The sequence below is a fragment of the Cheilinus undulatus genome, linkage group 3, assembly GCF_018320785.1.
Source record: "Cheilinus undulatus linkage group 3, ASM1832078v1, whole genome shotgun sequence".
Lineage (NCBI taxonomy): Eukaryota > Metazoa > Chordata > Actinopteri > Labriformes > Labridae > Cheilinus > Cheilinus undulatus.
In genome coordinates this window covers 17,798,877-17,816,401 of record NC_054867.1, presented here as the reverse complement: position 1 = coordinate 17,816,401, position 17,525 = coordinate 17,798,877, and the positions used below count along the sequence as shown (strand labels likewise).

The window sequence follows — 17,525 nt, the reverse complement described above, 5'->3', positions numbered from 1 at the left end:
TCAGGTTTCTATCCATAAGAGTGCAATTCCTTGCATAAGACACAGAGAATCATCGATTTATTTGCAGCTTAACAGACGTCAGTCAGATATATAAGTGGAGATGAGGGTTAAGATTGTGGATAGAGTAGTCCTTCCCACAATGCTGCAAATAAACCATGTTTATATTAAAGAAGGTTTATGAAATATAAACTTGTGTATTTTTGCTTGTGGTAAGTAGATGGTTGTGACGTTATAATAATATAATAATCAGTTCACAAATGCAGTGGCCTTTTTTGAAATTTCAGGGAAGATGTACCTCAGCTGAAACTCTAGGTTTTAGTAACTTTTTAAATGTGATCTTTAAATCCCCTGCTCAACCACTGACTTTCTTCTATCCGGCCACACCACAGTGGCGTCTTTACCCCATGACAGAAACTTCATACTTTCCCCCCACAGCTTCCCTCAGTTGAGTTGATGGTCTGATTAGATTTTGTGGCACCTCGCTGCATAACTTTGCATCTTAATGAAGAAAAACTGATTTAGTGTACCTCTGACTGCTTTATGCCTGGGATGCTTTATGGAGTGCATGTCATTGCTGGTATGTTATCTGAAGAGATATATACACATATGATGACTGATCATAATTTGTTAGGTTAATGAAACATTACATATTTAATGAGAAGTAAAACACCCTGGGCTCCTGATAAATAAGATGTGGATAAAAATACTGTACTGTACTGTACTGTACATAAAGAAGTATTCCCATAAAGAAGCCCTTCAAATATCAAAAAGTGTCCCCCTTACTATTCTTGTACCTTATTGTGCACTCCTATTTTCACACTATATGTCATTTTGACAACCTGTTACATCAGCTTGTCTCACGGGAATAGCCAGATTATCCTCTCTGCCATTCATCTTTTAATCTTTGTGCAGCTGCTTCTGGGAAATACTGATGTGACTATAGCTGTTCAATTATACATGCTATACAGTCTCTTGTCACATATTTTCTGGCTCCTGAGCCCTGAGGGGAAAAGGTTGTGAAGCATCTCTCAGATCTGTGTGGAAAGTGGAGGCTTTGGATGTTTGTGCACCAGTTGGAAAATTAACCTTCAGTCTCTGAGGTTTTGATGCACCATTAAAAAAAAGCCATTATTTTATCCAACAAATCTCCATTTTTCACTGTTGTTTTGTGATGAGGTGTTGTAATTAAAATTATTATTATGCCTTTCTTCAGTCTGCATTGATTTCTTGTGTTTTGCAGAATTACTTTTTACAGCCTTCAGGGACCAGACTAAATTGCAGTACTTAAGTATAGTATAATAGTCAAGCCAACAGCCATTAAAAGAATTTTAAAGAAGTTTTCCACTTTACTTGTGCCCTATAAAGAGGATCAGTGCTCAGTGAAGAAATCCCTAATCCATTACTGTTTGCCTCCACAAGTCAACCGTGCAGATCCCGCACTTTACCAGAGTTGTCAAGTGGGAACTCTCCTTCATCAGCGTTTCGTCCAGTTAGTCCCACGACACCTCCAGAGGGCTGAACAGTGATCTCCAGCGTCCCAAGCCACTCCCCCATGCCGGCTCTCACCACCCACCATGCCAACACGGAGACATCATCTTACCTTTCGTACCACATGGCACACACAGCCTAAACAGCATGCCACCTTCAACAGACCAAGGTTATAATAGTTTTTGATTTTTCAATAGTTTTTTTTAAATTCGATTTTCACTTTTTTTTCAATTTCAGTTTAGTTTTAATTTGTTTTTACTGTTGATTTGTTAGATTAGTTTGGTTTTTATTTTGCAAAAATGCTTCATTTCAGTGTTGTTTTAAGTAGTTTTAGTGTTTTAGTTTATTTGGATACATGTCGGGGCTGCGGGAGCGTCATGCCTTTTTAAAAAAACATATTCAAACAGGCTACTCTTCACTTTTCATTTTATTTGTTTAAAGATTATGTTTGGGGGTGCGGGTGGCCGAGTGGTTAAGGCACGCCCAATGTACATGGACAGCCTGGGTTCGAGTCCAGCCTGGGGCCCTTTACTAATGTCTCTCCCCCACTCTCGTCCCCGTTTCCAACTCTGTCCACTATCCTCCTCTATCAAATAAAGGCACAAAAATGCCCCAATAAAACTTTGAAAGAAAAAAAAAACAGCAAAAAGATGATGTTTGAATATAACTCCAGATATAAAACTACCACTGTATGAAGTCTTAACCAATCAATTCAGGCAATTTTACTCTCCCCAGACTGGTGTAGGTGCCAATCAATATGGTTGTGTCAAAGACTAAAACTAAGGATATATTGTCTCTATTTTTATTTTATTTTAGTAAGTTTTGTTAGCACACTATACACTTTAAGTTAGTTTTCATTTTTTGGTAAAGCTTAGTTTTGATTTAGTTTCAGTTATCTAAAATGATTTTGGAATTTTAGTTTTAGCTACATGCAAGCTCCAGGTAGTGACAATGCCGATACTACCTTCCTTATCACCGCTCATGATTACAGTCCAACAATTACAGTACAAACATTACACATAACTAAGAAGTTTAAAAAAAAAGAGAAAATGAGACAGAGTAGGGAGAATAGGGGGAGAGAGAGAGAAAGAGCAATCTTAGCAATAGGGTGAGGGAGGCAGAGCTAAGGGTGTGGTACCCTGTCGTGGGCTAACACACACCCTGGCCTGGCGTGGCGTGGCGCTGCCCCCCCATTTTCATGAGGGAAGAGAGAGAAGAGGGCGGGTTAAGCAAAACTGATGAATAGAGAAGTTAAGGGGTTTCGTCAACCTTCATTTTGCCCCAGCTGGCATTACTCCTCATCCAAATCCACTGACTGGCCTGAGCTGCATCATCTGACATCTCCTAACTAATTCTGTCCCTGCACTTCCAGCTCTTTGTATCAAGTCAAACAGCTGACCTCAATACAAATCCTCTACATCCCACTTCAACTGGACGAGTCCTAACTTTCTATCCTCGCTGCTCAGCTTCTGCTCCTAAATCTTCATATCTCAGCTTCTTCCTTTGATAGGCTTCCTCAACAGAATCCTCTCACAGAACAGTCAGCTTCATAAAATAAACTATGCCCTAACTGGCAGACCATAGCACTATGTCAGGCCTAAGATTGGTGCAAACTGTCTCCTGTGGCACAAGTTTCACTCCTAAATCTACCTGCATCTCCCAGTCCTTAGCATCCTTTAACTGGCCTGACTGGTGCCTACCTAAAAACCTGCCTCCTTCAACCTTCTCTCCTTCTCGGACAAACTGAACTGTCCTCGTTCCCTGATTACATCCTGCATTAACCTGTCGCCTTCTGTTTTCAATTCCTGCTGCTAGACTTTTCAAAACCCTGTCATGTCTTCATGTATATCTCCTATCTTCTTTAGCTTGTTTACCACCATTCCCTTGATCCCTTCTAACAACACTGCAAGGTCCCTAACATTAGCTTTAAACTTTCTGGAAAACGCCAGCATAAAACAACAAAACATCTGGTTAGATAATAAAATACTTCAGTCTTATTTAGCTACAGCACACAGATTGAGCTAAAATTAAATAAAACTCAGGAAAAAGACAGATGGTAGTGGTATTGATGATGACGAAAGCACAGAACCTTTGAATGTATAAAGATGTTATGATGATGGAGATTTGTGATGCAGTGTTGTGGAAATTCAAGCTGTAAAGGCTTTTGATGAGCTAGAACTATTTCTAAATACAACAAAATGACTGTTTGAATTTCTAAACCTTTTTTTCTTTCTGTTCATGTGTTTGGTTTTAGACTTTGGAGAGATGTTGAGATCACCAGACTGGTGGAGGTGGTAGTGACATCAGACCTGAATTGAATGTGTTTTATTCACTACAAACTCATAACTGGGATTACTGGGGGTTGCTCTGACTTTATGAGTTGGGATTATGAGTTCAAAGTGCATTTCTAAAGACATCAACTTGGAATATTCCAGATTAAATGGAACGCACCGTAACCTAAAAAGTTTCTTGAGCTGTGTGCACCAGCTAGGCGTTAAAAGTCAGTCAAATTTCCTACATCTGACTCAACTATGACTGACTTCTAGGCTCATCTTTCCACTGAGTGCACCTGGTCTTATCATTCGTATTCACATGAATGTTTGTGGAGAGGGAAATGCAGCCAAGTTGGTTGATTTTCTTACCTGATAGCCTGGGGGACTAGGCTCGCTTCTGGGCTCAAATTGCAGCATTGTGGCCCTTTTCATTGGGCTTGGTTTGCTTTCATTCTGCGCTTGGCCAAACGAACCAAACTGTCTGGTTAACGTCAAGCAGTTTTATGTTTGTGGCACTGTTATCCCAAACAAAGCGTGGTGAAGAAGAAAAGAAGGCACAGAAGCAGATGAAACTGGAAGCCATCTCCTTCTGCCAGTTTTTTTACCACATAAATGATGAAGCAACACCAAATTTATTCTGGCTTGGGATTTCTGATTTTGCTTTTGGATCATTATGAGCTGCAAATGAGGCAGCGAGCTAGGTATGATGATATTAAAAAGTTAATACTGCCCAATCCTACTGGGTGAAACTGTCTACTGCAATTGATTTCTTTTGGAAAAAATCCACAGGCTGATCAGGAGTTAAAGTGAGTTACCACCCACTTTTTCTACATCTGTTAACTTCATTTGTGTTTGCCAACAGACAGACTATGACACTTCAGGATCATGGGGAATGTATTGTTTTTGCCTGAGATTGTGAATAAACTGTTAGAACAAGGTGGATAATAGACTTGCTTGATCCATTCACTAGTAGTGGCAGACACAGACAGAACCCGAAGGTTTTACATGTAAATGTGGGATCAGCCAATTAGAGCCAACGCTTTGAAACTTTGACTAAGATTACATATATGTATAAATTGCCTCCTTTCTCATCTTCTTGATGTGAAATCAATGAAGGCAAATCTGACTCATCACTCTCACATCAGTGTCATATTGTGTTTAAGGTAATTGCAGAAAGTGTTTTTACTCAATCACTGATTATATAAATCACACCCATGTGACATTTCCTGGCTCTCAGTTTGTCCAGGCCAAGCGCCATTATCTCCCTGCATAAGGTTAGAAGTCTTCTCACTCCATCACCTGGAGCATTCCCTGGTAAGCATCTTCCTCCCTGTGACTAGGAAACCATCTTTAGAGATACACCTGATTTGATACTAGCTGCCTGACTCAAAGCTCCTCATTAGGCGAGGTTGTGCTGCCTTCTGACATGGTTTTATCTTGATTTAGAGCATTAGAGGGTGTAAACTGAACCGGCCAGTCAGACTGAGCTCTTTAAAAAATGAGAAAGTCTTAATAACCTGTGTGGATGAAGAACAGCATAGCATGTGGCAGGGGAAGACATGGCAATTTGGGTCACAGCAGGGTCATATTGATTGCTTTTCCACAGGTCCGCCTCAGATGGATCTCTTTTGTGACTCAAGCTCTTAATTCTATAAAAAGGCATTTTCTAAACTGTTTTGAGTGGGACATTTTGCCTTAAAATAGGCTTCGATCAAAAAAATAGATAGATAGATAGATAGATAGATAGATAGATAGATAGAAACATATAGAACGTGTTAACCTTTGCAGCCTTATTATTAGCCACAGAGTTTTTCAACCAGTTGACTGCTTTTCTTTGTGATTTTAGGACAGAATTTGTCCACCTTTCCTCATGCAGGGCCTTTGCAGTCATTCAGCTTTTCATTCAGGCAATCATGAGCAGAGTCTTTTGGGACTATACAGCCCATCAGGGACTTGAGGCATCCAGGAAACCGGCAGCAGTCCAAGGAAGGTTGATGTAAGATTTTAGAGTGGAAAAATATCTGCCACCTCTGCTCCATGGGACTTCTTGTTTACCAGAGCGGCTCCTTTAAACTTCTTTCTCTTCATGCCCTATAAGTACTTTCGGCTTTTTAGTGTGCATTCAAAATTTCCAACTTTTGGGTGAACAATCAACCACTTTCCTTGAAGTTTCTCTGCACCTTCCATCCAGACTCCCTCTCTCTCTCCTCCCTACCTGTACTCTCTCCTTGTGCCAGCCTCTGGCATCAATCAAATAGTCCTCTCACGATCGGACCAGCTGGAAACCTGCAACCTGAGACGCTGCAGGGCTGTGCTCATGCACACCTTCAATTCTTCACTGTACGCAGTTTTTTCTCCTCTTTACTTTCCCCAGTCCCTCCCTCATTTCCTCTCTCTTTCCCACGAGATATTAGTTGGAGTTTTAAACAAAACCATTAGCCTATAACTGGTACCTCATTAAGTTTGCTGTTTCTGTAGAGCTTGCATTTATAAAGCCTATTATTTGCTTACATTTCTGAAAATAGAATAAAGAACAGTGCTGTTGATCTTTGGGGATTTCCATTTCCCTCTTATGTCTGCTGTCTAAACTCCCTGGGAGAATAGAAACGCATGAAAGTCAAAGACATACTGACATTATAACAGACATCAAAAGGCAATACCCATCACATCACTTCTTTGTAATACTGGTAAAAAAAAAGGTATCGATCTCTCAAATAAGCAAAAAATATTAAGCTTAAGTATTATCAACAACTTAGGATACAACACCAAACAACATAGTATTAAACAATTTGGTACAAAATAATACCATTTGACAGAAGTGATGGGATATGATATAAAATAAAAGAGTAGAATAATGGCTGTCAAACGATTTAAATTATTAATTGCCATTAATCTCACTTTCTGTCATGACTGTTTTTGTTTCATATTAGACTTTTAAACTGTCTTAAACTGAGGGTAACTAATTTCTGTTGGGATGCAGACCTGTTTAAATTTTGAAAGAACATAAAAACATTTTGGTTAGACCAAAGATTATGGTTGTTAATTACCTCCTCAAATCTCTGAAATAAAATGCTTAAAAAGTACATTTATTGGAAAACAGGAAGAGATTAACAATGACAGCGGTGAGTTGTAGTCGTTTTTTCAAATGTACTTGTCCAGCTGAATTGGACTCACATCTCTAGACGATGCTGGTGCTGCAGCATGAGGATCAGTTTTTGTTTTCGTTTTCTCTGTGTTTGTAACATTTTTGGAGAGCTTTGTTTTTGCAGTTCAGAGACTTTCACCCCAACTTCTCCACTATTTCACTGCCACCAGCATGGTGTTACCAAAGAGCTAGGTGTCATACTCTTCAATGCTACGGCACCTGTGTCCTCATTAATCTAGACCCTTGTGGTGCAGTTGCCATGGCAACAAAAACTGGGGAAACTGCAGAGCGAGTCCATCACTCAACTGGGTGTGTTGTTGCCTGAGTGGAGTTGTGCTGATGATGCTTGAGAGTTGTTTCACCCAGTTGTTTGTTTTCGGTGCTTCTTACTCTTGATGCAGAAATGTTCAGCTCATGATCTATTCAGGGGAAAGGAAGCTGTGATTGTAATCACTCAATTGATTTCCCACAGGTGCAATCACCTTCCAATCAATGTAGAGCGACTGTTTGACACCCAACCTTTAATCTTCTGGGTGTCAATATAACCTAGAGATACTTTCTGTGTGCAGACTAACACTGATAAGCCCAGTCTAACTGCCGCAACAGATTACCACTGTGAGTGCAGCACTAAAGAAAGCAGTCGACATCATAGCCCTATTCCACCTTTAACACAATCCCTGTGGTCTAAATGAAAAGTCCTTGGCATGCTTTGGTCAAAACATCATAGGATTAGGCACCAGAGGAGGGGTTTTGAACCTGTATAAACCAGCTCTGAACAACCTTTCTCAGAATATTGGATTTGGTATATGTGTCTTATTTGGAAGCAAATACGCTTCCTTCAGGGTGTACCAGTACCAGTACAGCTGCTCCACCACCATGGCAACTTGTCAGTGTGCACCTGGGAGAAAGATGGCTGATATAGAGACAGGAAAGTCTAAACACCCACATCCAAACTGACGTGGGCAGGTGCTGAGCCTAAAGAAATAACGAGGTGAACAGAAAAACATCTTGCACACTACAAGGCCCTAAAAGTCAAAGTTATTTAAAGCACCAAAGTAGTGACATTTTGAGCACTGCTGCTCTTCATCACACTTAAGTGACTCATGCTTCATTATATGCAGGTAAGGGTAATCACATGAACAGTCACATGACCAGATGTCATCACAAAGTTCACAAAAATCAAATATCAACCATCTCAAAATAGAATACTATAAAGCATTAGTCTAAAAAAGATTTATAATACAGAAATGTTGACCCTCTAGAAAATTAAGCTCGTTTATGCACTCAGTAATTGGTTGGAGCTCCTTTTTGCACTAATTGCTGTATCTATGCAACATGGCATGAAGGCAATCAGTCTGTGGCACTGCTGGGGTGTTATGAAGCCCACGTTGCTTTGATAGTAGCCTTCAGCTCATCTGCATTGTTGAGTCTGGTATCTCTCATCTTCCTCTAACCCAAGCAGTAGTGGTTAGTACTGGTTAGTAAACCAGTTTCTGGTAGTTCTGGTTTCACTGTTGGCAGTTGCCAAGCCCTGCTAGAGAAAGAAATCATCTCTATAAAGTTTCTCAGCAGATGGAAGCAAAAGATACTCTAAAATCTCCTGGTAGATGGCTGACAGTGTTGATTCTAGACTTGATAAAGCACAGTGGACCAACAGCAGCAGATGACATGACACCTCTTACCATCACTGACTGTGGAAACTGAAAAAACTGGACTTGAAGCACCTTCATTCTGTGCCTCTCTGATTGTCCTCCAGACTCTGGGACCTTGACTTCCAAATAAAATGCAAAATTTAGTTTAATCTGAAAACAGGACTTTGGACCACTGAGCAATGGTCCAGTTCTCTTGCTTTTTAGTCCAGTTGAGAATCTTATGATGTCTGTGGTTCAGGAGTGGCTCGACACTAAGAACATGACACCCACAGCCCATTTCCTGGACCCATCTATATGTGGTGGCTCTGGATACACTGACTCCAGCCTGTGGCCAGTTTAGCTGCAAACATTTTTTTTCTTTCTTGTTTTTTTTTTTTATTTTTGGTTTGGACCACTCCTGTTCGCTACAGGATTAAAAGTAAGATTTTATTGCTGGCCTTTAAAGCTCTTCACTGTTTGGCACTACCTTATTTAAGTGAACAACTTCATATTCACGCTCTAGCATTAAGGTTTGCCAACCAGCTGTTCTTAGGTGTGCCCATGGCCAGGCCAAAAACAAGGGGAGATCAAACTTGTGCTAGCTGATCCATACCTGTTAAAAACTCATCTTTTCTCTGTGGCCTTCAATTCAAGATGGGAATGTTTAATCTAAACAGATAATAACAGATTTTATTGTGTTTCTTAAAGTATTTTATGATGTGTTTTAATTGACTTAATTGTAACTTTTAATATACTTGACATGACTAAATTTACTCATTTTATCGAGTTTCATTGTTTTTTCTGCTTTGTCTTAACATTTATATTTTCTTTTCTATGAAGCACTCTGGAGTCTTGTTAAGAAAGTGCTTATGTATGCTGTGTAATGTGGTTGAATTTTTTTTTTTTATCACCAAACAAAATACATGTTAGGCAAAAGGGATGTAACAATGCCTGCTAGTTCTATTAAAACATTTGCACTGAGTCAGTTTTTTTTTCGTCGAATTTTTTTCAGGTTAAAAATAAATTCAAGCTCAGGTTTTTATGTTTGCGCACATACACCAAAACTTTTATCCAATACTTTTTTTTTTCAGAAGTTTGATTTAATGTGAATTTTCTCATCAGTCGTTTAGATGGTGATTGATGATTTAAATCAGCGCCTGCTGCTTCCTTCTCACTCGCTCATCTCCCTCCCCTCTCTCGCAATTAATTTACACTTTACTCGTGTATTATGTTGATATCAACCATGGAAATATAACTGATAAATGCACAAGTATGTAGCCTACTCAGGTCATAACAGAGGCTGAATTCAAAAGTTGCTCTCCATCTCTCCAACTTGGCTCAACACTATAAGGCATGCCATATGAAGCTCTCTGTCAGGATGGATGGATCCAGAGTCATTTTAAAGGAGTAACAGAGTCACAGGTTTGCAATATGAAACAATTTGCCACATTCTACAAATTTTGGTGTTGAAGGCAAATAAAAACGCAACAGACTCAGTGTGCAAGGTTGGAGTGTGTGACTTTTTTTGGATTACAGATCAGAAAAAAATGCATCCAAAAATATGAGACTCAGTGTGTAATGTATCTAAAAGCATAATATACTGATAATAATGTTTCAAATTTTTTAGTCATACTATTGAAATTTTTAAAATCATATGTAGTTGCTCACTCTCTTCAGTTTCATTTCTTTATTAAAAAAAATAGAAAATGGTGATAAAATCTAAAGTCAACACACTATTTTTGTATGTATGGAATTTTTAGGTAATTGCATCTTTACATCCTAAATGTACATCTTAAAAAGTGCAGGTACTCAAATGATTAAACTTTGCACCAGAGAAGTAGTTTCCCTCTGCTTCCAGTCTTTGTACTAAGCTAAACGTAACACCCCCTTACCCCAGCTGTATGCACATTCATAGAAATACAGTAACAATACCCTGTATGTTTGAAATTTGCACCATTAAAATGTTAAAATTGGCATTTTGGAAGGTCTAACTCAAGCAAGACAGTCTGACTGCAGACCATACGACGCACACGCTAAAATGCTGAAATAAAATCAGATTTAACTTCCATGAAGGGGAATGGTTAAGGTAACAGTTAGGACAGCAAATAGTAAAAGTTAAAAACCTGAAATTCAAAACTTGTTTACAGGAAACAAGCTAATCCTCCATGGAAACTTTCTAACAGCCAGCGTGGATTAGCTCCTTTGGCTGCGTGAGCAATATAGCAGCCTTTGCTAAACTTATCTTAACTATAGATAATGTAGCAACCTAGCTAACATAGCTAAAGCTGAGATCACAGAAAAGCTATATAAGCTACACTGATACATCTTTCATATCTGTGATAGCTTTAGCTTCATTTAGTTGATGTTAATTACGTAGCTAGTGCAGCTATGTTAGCCTTAGCTTTAGCTAAATATTACATTTATGTAACTTCTAAAAGGTGCCTGTACATAATTTTATCCCAGATTAGACCTCGGACCCATTTCTCTGTTATATTTATGAAATGTTGCCTGGTCTGTAATGTTGTCAGTGTAGTTATAAATGTCATAAATGTGAACACCAGACATTGTTTATGAATAAAGTTGAATTAAAAAAAAAACACAGAAAAAAACTGGAAATGCATGGGCAAATTGTGGCTCTCCCTTTCTGAGCTATTTGGTGTCTCGGATGAACGCTCTGTGAGAGTGGCCATCAAAGAAGTTTTTTCCTTTATATCCTCCTATAGTTTTAAATGCCAAATTAAAGTGCTAACCAAAGTAAAACAACTTTGACAAAAACCTCACTACAAATGTTCTACTCTGGCAGCAGAGGTTTTTCTTTAAAAAAATAAATAATAAGATATTCTACATCAGGTAGAGTAGAGATCCTAACTCAGCCTCTTTTACCCTCTCAATGTGTTGTTTTTTTTACTGATCCACTCAGAGGGCTGTTGATTGGCTGATAGGCTGATTGCTTTGATTCATTCAATTTGCCTGTTCCCCTGAGCTCGTGTTCACATTAGTGATGGCCCATTGTGGCAGGCTGTGGTTCTGACAGCTTGTGAGCCGGTCTCAGGCTGCGGCAGAGCCAAAATCATAATGAGAGACACTGAAAGGGGACAGATTGAAGGCTGGATGGATGCATAATGCAGCACCTGTTAAGGCTGCAGGTGCTAGGATAGAAACGTGCACTTTTCGAATCATGGATGGATGCATTTATGGGTGTTTTCTTCCTTTAGCTAAAACAGGATATAATCACTGCTCAGAGTTTTCTATCTAAAGTTTTGATGACACTCTAGAGACAAACTGTTTTGTTCTTTCTTCTTCGCCTCATTTCTCATCTGTCTGCATTGTGTTCCTGTCTCCCCAGCCTGTCACCAAGCTGTTTCCCATCCCTGCATCATGGACACTCAGCCTGGTGCATCATGGGAGTTCATCAACAGACTGACAGATATAATATATGAGGGCTGAGAGGTCGTCATGGAGACTGACAGCTACACCACAGGTCCAGCCACCACCGCCACAGACTGGGTAGGGTCAGTAGCTGGACTGGAGGGGGTGGGAGTCCTTCAGGAGCATGGAGGAGGGGTGTCTTCCAGCAGCCTGGTGTCCTGGTACATGCCATACTCATTAGGCTTCCAGGTGTCGCTCACCGCCTTCCTCATGCTGGAGCTGGTGTTGGGTTTCAGCAGCAACCTGACTGTGCTGGTTCTCTATTGCTCTCATTCTAATCTAGTGGACTCAGTGAGCAACATGGTGACCGTGAATCTGCACGTGCTGGATGTGGCGGTGTGCGTGTTGTGTCTGCCACTCACTCTGGTGGTCGTGCTGCTGCCTCCTGGACCGAACCTGGCCCTGCTCTGCTGCTTCCACGAGGCCTGTGTCACTTTTGCCAGCATAGCCACAGCTATCAACATTCTGGTTATCAGCTTGGACCGATATGACATCTCAGTACGACCTGCCAACAGGCTGCTGACCACACGTAGAGCAACGCTGCTCCTGGCTGCTGTTTGGGTCACCTCTGTGGCAGTGTTTTTTATCCCCTTCTTGGAAATGCAGTGGTCCAGTGGGGATGGAGCAGAGAAAATAGGACAGGAGACACCAATGACGTTGTCCTCCAATGGCGTCAGTGCCACAGTGGTGCCAGCGTGGCGTAACCGGACTCTGCTGTGTGTGGGTGGGCAGGGCTACCACACAGGCCTGGGCATGTATTACCATCTCCTCCTGCAGGTACCCATCTTCTTCACCACAGTGGCAGTCATGTTGTTTACCTACTCTAAAATACTGAGGGCTCTAAACATCAGAATTGGCTCCCACATGAAGAAGAATCAGAGATTCAGGGGCCCTTCCTACAGGGGCCACCACAGGAAGCAGAAAAAAAAGAAGGCAGGGCTCAGAATGACTGATGGTGAGGATTTAGGAGGGGAGCAGTGCACTATGGATGGGACCAAACAGCTCAGCCATCCTCCACTCATCCCCTCTCCATCCCCCACCCCTACAGCCACCTCCCCTCCTGCTCTGTCCTCTACTGCCCCCGTGGTGACCTCAGACACAGTTGCTGCGACTCCTATGCCTGCCACCATGGGCGTCCAGGCCTCTGTGTCGGCCATCATTGCTCTGAGGCGGGCAGTGCGCCGACACAGGGATCGGAGAGAGCGGCAAAGGCGGGTGTTCAGGATGTCCCTCATCATTATCACCACCTTCCTGGGATGTTGGGCTCCACTCTCTGTCACAAATGTTCTGATCCTTGGTTTTGGTCCCAGTGACACCTTGGTCAGCGCACGCCTCTGGTTCCTAGCCCTGGCCTATGGCACCACTGTGTCCCACCCTCTGCTCTACGCCTTCACCCGTCAGAAGCTGCGCCGTGCCCTTCGTTCAAAGGTGAAGAAGAGGGTGGTGTCACTGCTGCAGGTGGATCCTTCCCCAGGGGGCACGGTCATACACAACTCCTGGGTGGAGAACAGAAAAACCAGCCGACAGGTGCGACTTGATGCAAGCGAAGGGACTGAACGCTGCCTGGCAGAGGTCCTATAAGACCGGCCCACATGGGCACAGACTATAATTAAAAAGCAGAGTGGAGGCACAGGTGTGCTCCATTATGAAACTCACTGGAGTGTGAAACCAGTGTAAGAAATGTGAAAAACACATTTCTACCTCTGGGAGATGTTTTAATAAAACCAGCAGCAAGCAAATGCTACACACAGCTAACACTCACCTCAGGCAGGATGCTGTCATCACTGTGGTGTGCACAGCATCTGTAAATGAAGATGAAAAAACAAACATGAGTGTACATAGCTCATCACATGGTGAACTCTGTTTATACATGGAGGCACTCTCGGCATCTCCAAAGAATGTGTTTAGCCTAGAGACCATATCTGCAAATGTTCAGAGGCAGCTTTAAAGAAATGTTAATGCACTTGTACATTATGAATAATTAGAATCACTCCTGAATGTTTTAAATATTGTCTGCCTTAATTCTGCTCTGAAAGCTTTGCTAGGTGTTATGCTGTGTATTCAGTTGAAAAAGGAAACACGCTGGGTGGTAACATGAAACAAAGCAGGATGCACAGTGCATTCAAAAGTTTTTAGAACCCCTTCACTTTTTTCAGGTTTGTTATGTTGCAGCCTGATGCTAAGTTTTAAAGTTTTATTTTTATTCTCATTAATCTACACTCAGTACTCCATCATGACATACTGGAAACAGAGTTTTAGATTTTTTGCAAATACATTGGAAATAAAAAACAGAAATATGAACTAAAACACTTGGAATTTAGCACAGGTTCCTTTAATTTCTCTTGATTGTGTTTGAGATGCTTCTACACTTTGATTGGAGTCCACCTGTAGAAAATTGAATGATTGGACATGATTTGGAAAGGCACACACCTCTCCATGGAAGGCCTAACAGCTGACAATGCATATCAGAGTGAAAGCCAAGCCATGAGGTCAAAGGAACTGCCCGTAGAACTCAGAGACAGGATTGCTGCAAGGCAAAGATCTGGGGAAGGCTACAAAAAAAAAAGAGATAAGAGAGGTGACCAAGAACCTGATGGTCACTCTGACTGAGCTCCAGAGATCCTGTGTGGAGACGGAACAAAGTTTCAGAAGAACAACTTTCAAGGGTGCTTTAATGTGTGTTGTGCACTGCAGAGAGGCTTCATCTAGCCACTCTGCCATAAGCCCATATCGATTGTAGCATCAGGCTGCAACATTGCAAAATAGAAAAAGGTGAAGGGGGTCTGAATACTTTCTGAATGCACTGTAAATCTGGAGGTGAGGAACAAGTCAGAGAACAATAAAGGGCAGTTTTGAGGTTTTAAATGCAAATTTCCTCTACAGCGGTTAAAAAGAAGTCCACTTCACAGTGTTTATGCAACATCTTGACAATCCTCTCACATGAAGGTAACCTATTTGCTCCCTTATTTATTCAACAGTGTGAAATCTTATTGATATTGCCATGTACTCTGGGGAAGAGGTAAGAGAACTGTTTAACAAATTAAAGATTAGACATAAGGATCAATGCCACTCAGAACGAGTATGAAGCCACAGACAAATAACTTAGCACAAAGTCTGAGACTGCAGCTACCTCAGCTCTGTACAAACAAGCAGCAAAAACAATAAAAACACTTCGAATTATTGAAATGGCTCAAACAAAAAAGAACATATTGCTATGTTTGACAGTTAGTATGCAGTTCTAGACCTAACCAGATTCTGACCATAGTGCCAAAGTCAGACAACAGGCTTGAGCTATCTGCCATCACTCACGTTTTTCCTAACCTGTTTCACACATCCATCTGGAAAACCTCTCATACACAGCGTTTGGGAAAGGGCAGAGCCTTTGAAAAAGAACTTGGAGGGTGATTGGATGAACGTTCTGTCTGTCACATCTTTACGGGCCAATCAGAGCAACAAAACATGTGACGTCCCCAAACTGAGGTGCGCCGCTACTGACGAATAAACTCCGTAGATAGCTGCATAACGCGAACAATGGTGACTGTAGACATGTCAGTACACGACTTTTATCGTTTTTAAAAAGAAAAAAACTCACTGCTGTTCTTTGTTCTTCTTTTAACAAAGAAATGTCGTCAAGTTCTGATAAAAACTTACAATTAAGCAGCATCCATGCTAATGTCTTCTGCCATAATTGCACCGGCCTCTTCTCACTGCTCGTGACTCTGCCGCGCCTGAAAGTACTGCCCCTCGATGCTGATTCTAAATGAAGCAACTTTTTTCACGCTATGATGATTACAAGACATGAGACCGTCATCCAAATACAAAAATAAGTTATGATATTATGCCATTTCTGACATTTCCTGAAAATTTCATCAAAATCTGTCGATAACTTTTTGAGTTATGTTGCTAACAAACTAACTAACAAACTAACAAACCCTGCCAATCACATAACCTCCTTGGAGGTAATAACACAAAATTGACCGCTGAGTTCAATCAGTACCTTGCTGACACATTGTCGTTAACACCTGAAAACTTATAGCCTCATGATAAAAAAGTATTCCATCCTGCTCTGTTGTTTGTCTTCTTTAGGGAGTTCCTGTTGTTTAATTTATGGCACAGGATGCTGACAGCAGGCTGTGTGAACTCTTTCATGTAAAGCTGCTAAATTAACACTTATGTACATGCTGTAAATATTGACCAGATGTAATTATATGGCATATGAAACTTAAAGATTGAACCACTTTGTGTTTCATTAAAGACACTTTGGATTATTGCAGTTTTAGATGACATTCGATCCTATGAGCTAACTCAAACTCGGCAAGTACAATAGAGTAACTTTGACTCCAGCCAAGCTCTGACAGATTAGTGGACCTATTGACAGACTAGTGTTTGTTGTTGACTTTGTTCTCCCTGCCTGTGTGTTCACACTTTCACTACTTTCATGCCCTTAAAGTGGAGGTCATTTCAGAAGAATTGTGCTTCTCTCTCTATTAAACACATGCACACAAATGATGCATTTCTGAGCGTAAACTCATCAAAAAGAGCTTTATACTGTATTTAATGTAGACCAATTCTATGTTATCGGTCTGGGTTTTCTTCATGGTGTTGTTTTATGTGAATGTATCATCATGCATTGTTGGTGTATATAAATAAATATGAAATACTAGATGTTCATTTGTTCCATGATTGTATGAATTAACATCTGTCTTCACTGGTGTAATACATCATATAATTCTGACCAGAACGCCTGATGCCAGAGGTTCCCATTGCTCCACGCTACTAAAAAGCCTCAGCCTGGGGTGTAGCTGTGATAATGACATTTTTCCCCATGAAGAAATTGACTTGGAGGAAACCTGCTGTGATGAGAGAAGCATGAGGACAACTACAGCTCTGTCTGTTTATCTCACATGATATTTCCCTTGAAACCTAAATGGACACCCATAGATATACTGCTGGGTTAGAGAACATTAAGTGCTTCTGGACACAGACATACATCTTTTTTTTCCACCAATCAATAAACATACTCTTGTTTTACATTCATTACAGCGGTCAGTGTTATACAAAGGCTGCATTTTTCTCATGATATACAGCCGGCTATATGCTCATGGAACAAAGCAGCCAGTAATATAATGAGTGGGTGGTGCAATGTGTTAACGTGTTAATTTTAGCATTGTCTTATTGCTGTTGGCATGGTAAAATCAAACTCAGAGGTTGAACTTTATGTTCTCTGATGAGAAAACCATCATTTGCTGTTTCAGTGGGTGCATGCTTGTTCAGCATGGGTGCCCTCAGTAGGCACAGAACACCTTCAACACCTGCAGAGTATCAGCCATGCCCCGACCAGCGAGTTATACTGCTCACAGTAGTACAAAAGCTACCAGCAGGATTTTTGAAAACTTGCGTGGGCTTCGTGTTGCGTGGGAGTGAGGAGCTCCAGACCTCTGCAGTATGGGAAAGGTCATTTATGTGGGATGAAGCCTACAGGGAAAGAGAATAGGAAGAACGGTCAGGAAAATACTTCTGCCTTTTATGATTTCTAACTTAGTCTTCAGTCTTCATGTT

At 40.9% G+C, this 17,525-nt stretch overlaps 1 protein-coding gene across 1 annotated transcript; it reads left to right on the top strand.

The window, feature by feature from the left end:
* Positions 1–11,993: 11,993 nt before the first annotated feature.
* Positions 11,994–13,671, top strand: LOC121506677 (G-protein coupled receptor 22-like). Its single transcript, XM_041782520.1, has one exon. It carries the CDS (start codon positions 11,994–11,996, stop codon positions 13,545–13,547), a length of 1,554 nt encoding a protein of 517 aa, XP_041638454.1. The 3' UTR covers positions 13,548–13,671.
* Positions 13,672–17,525: the final 3,854 nt, after the last annotated feature.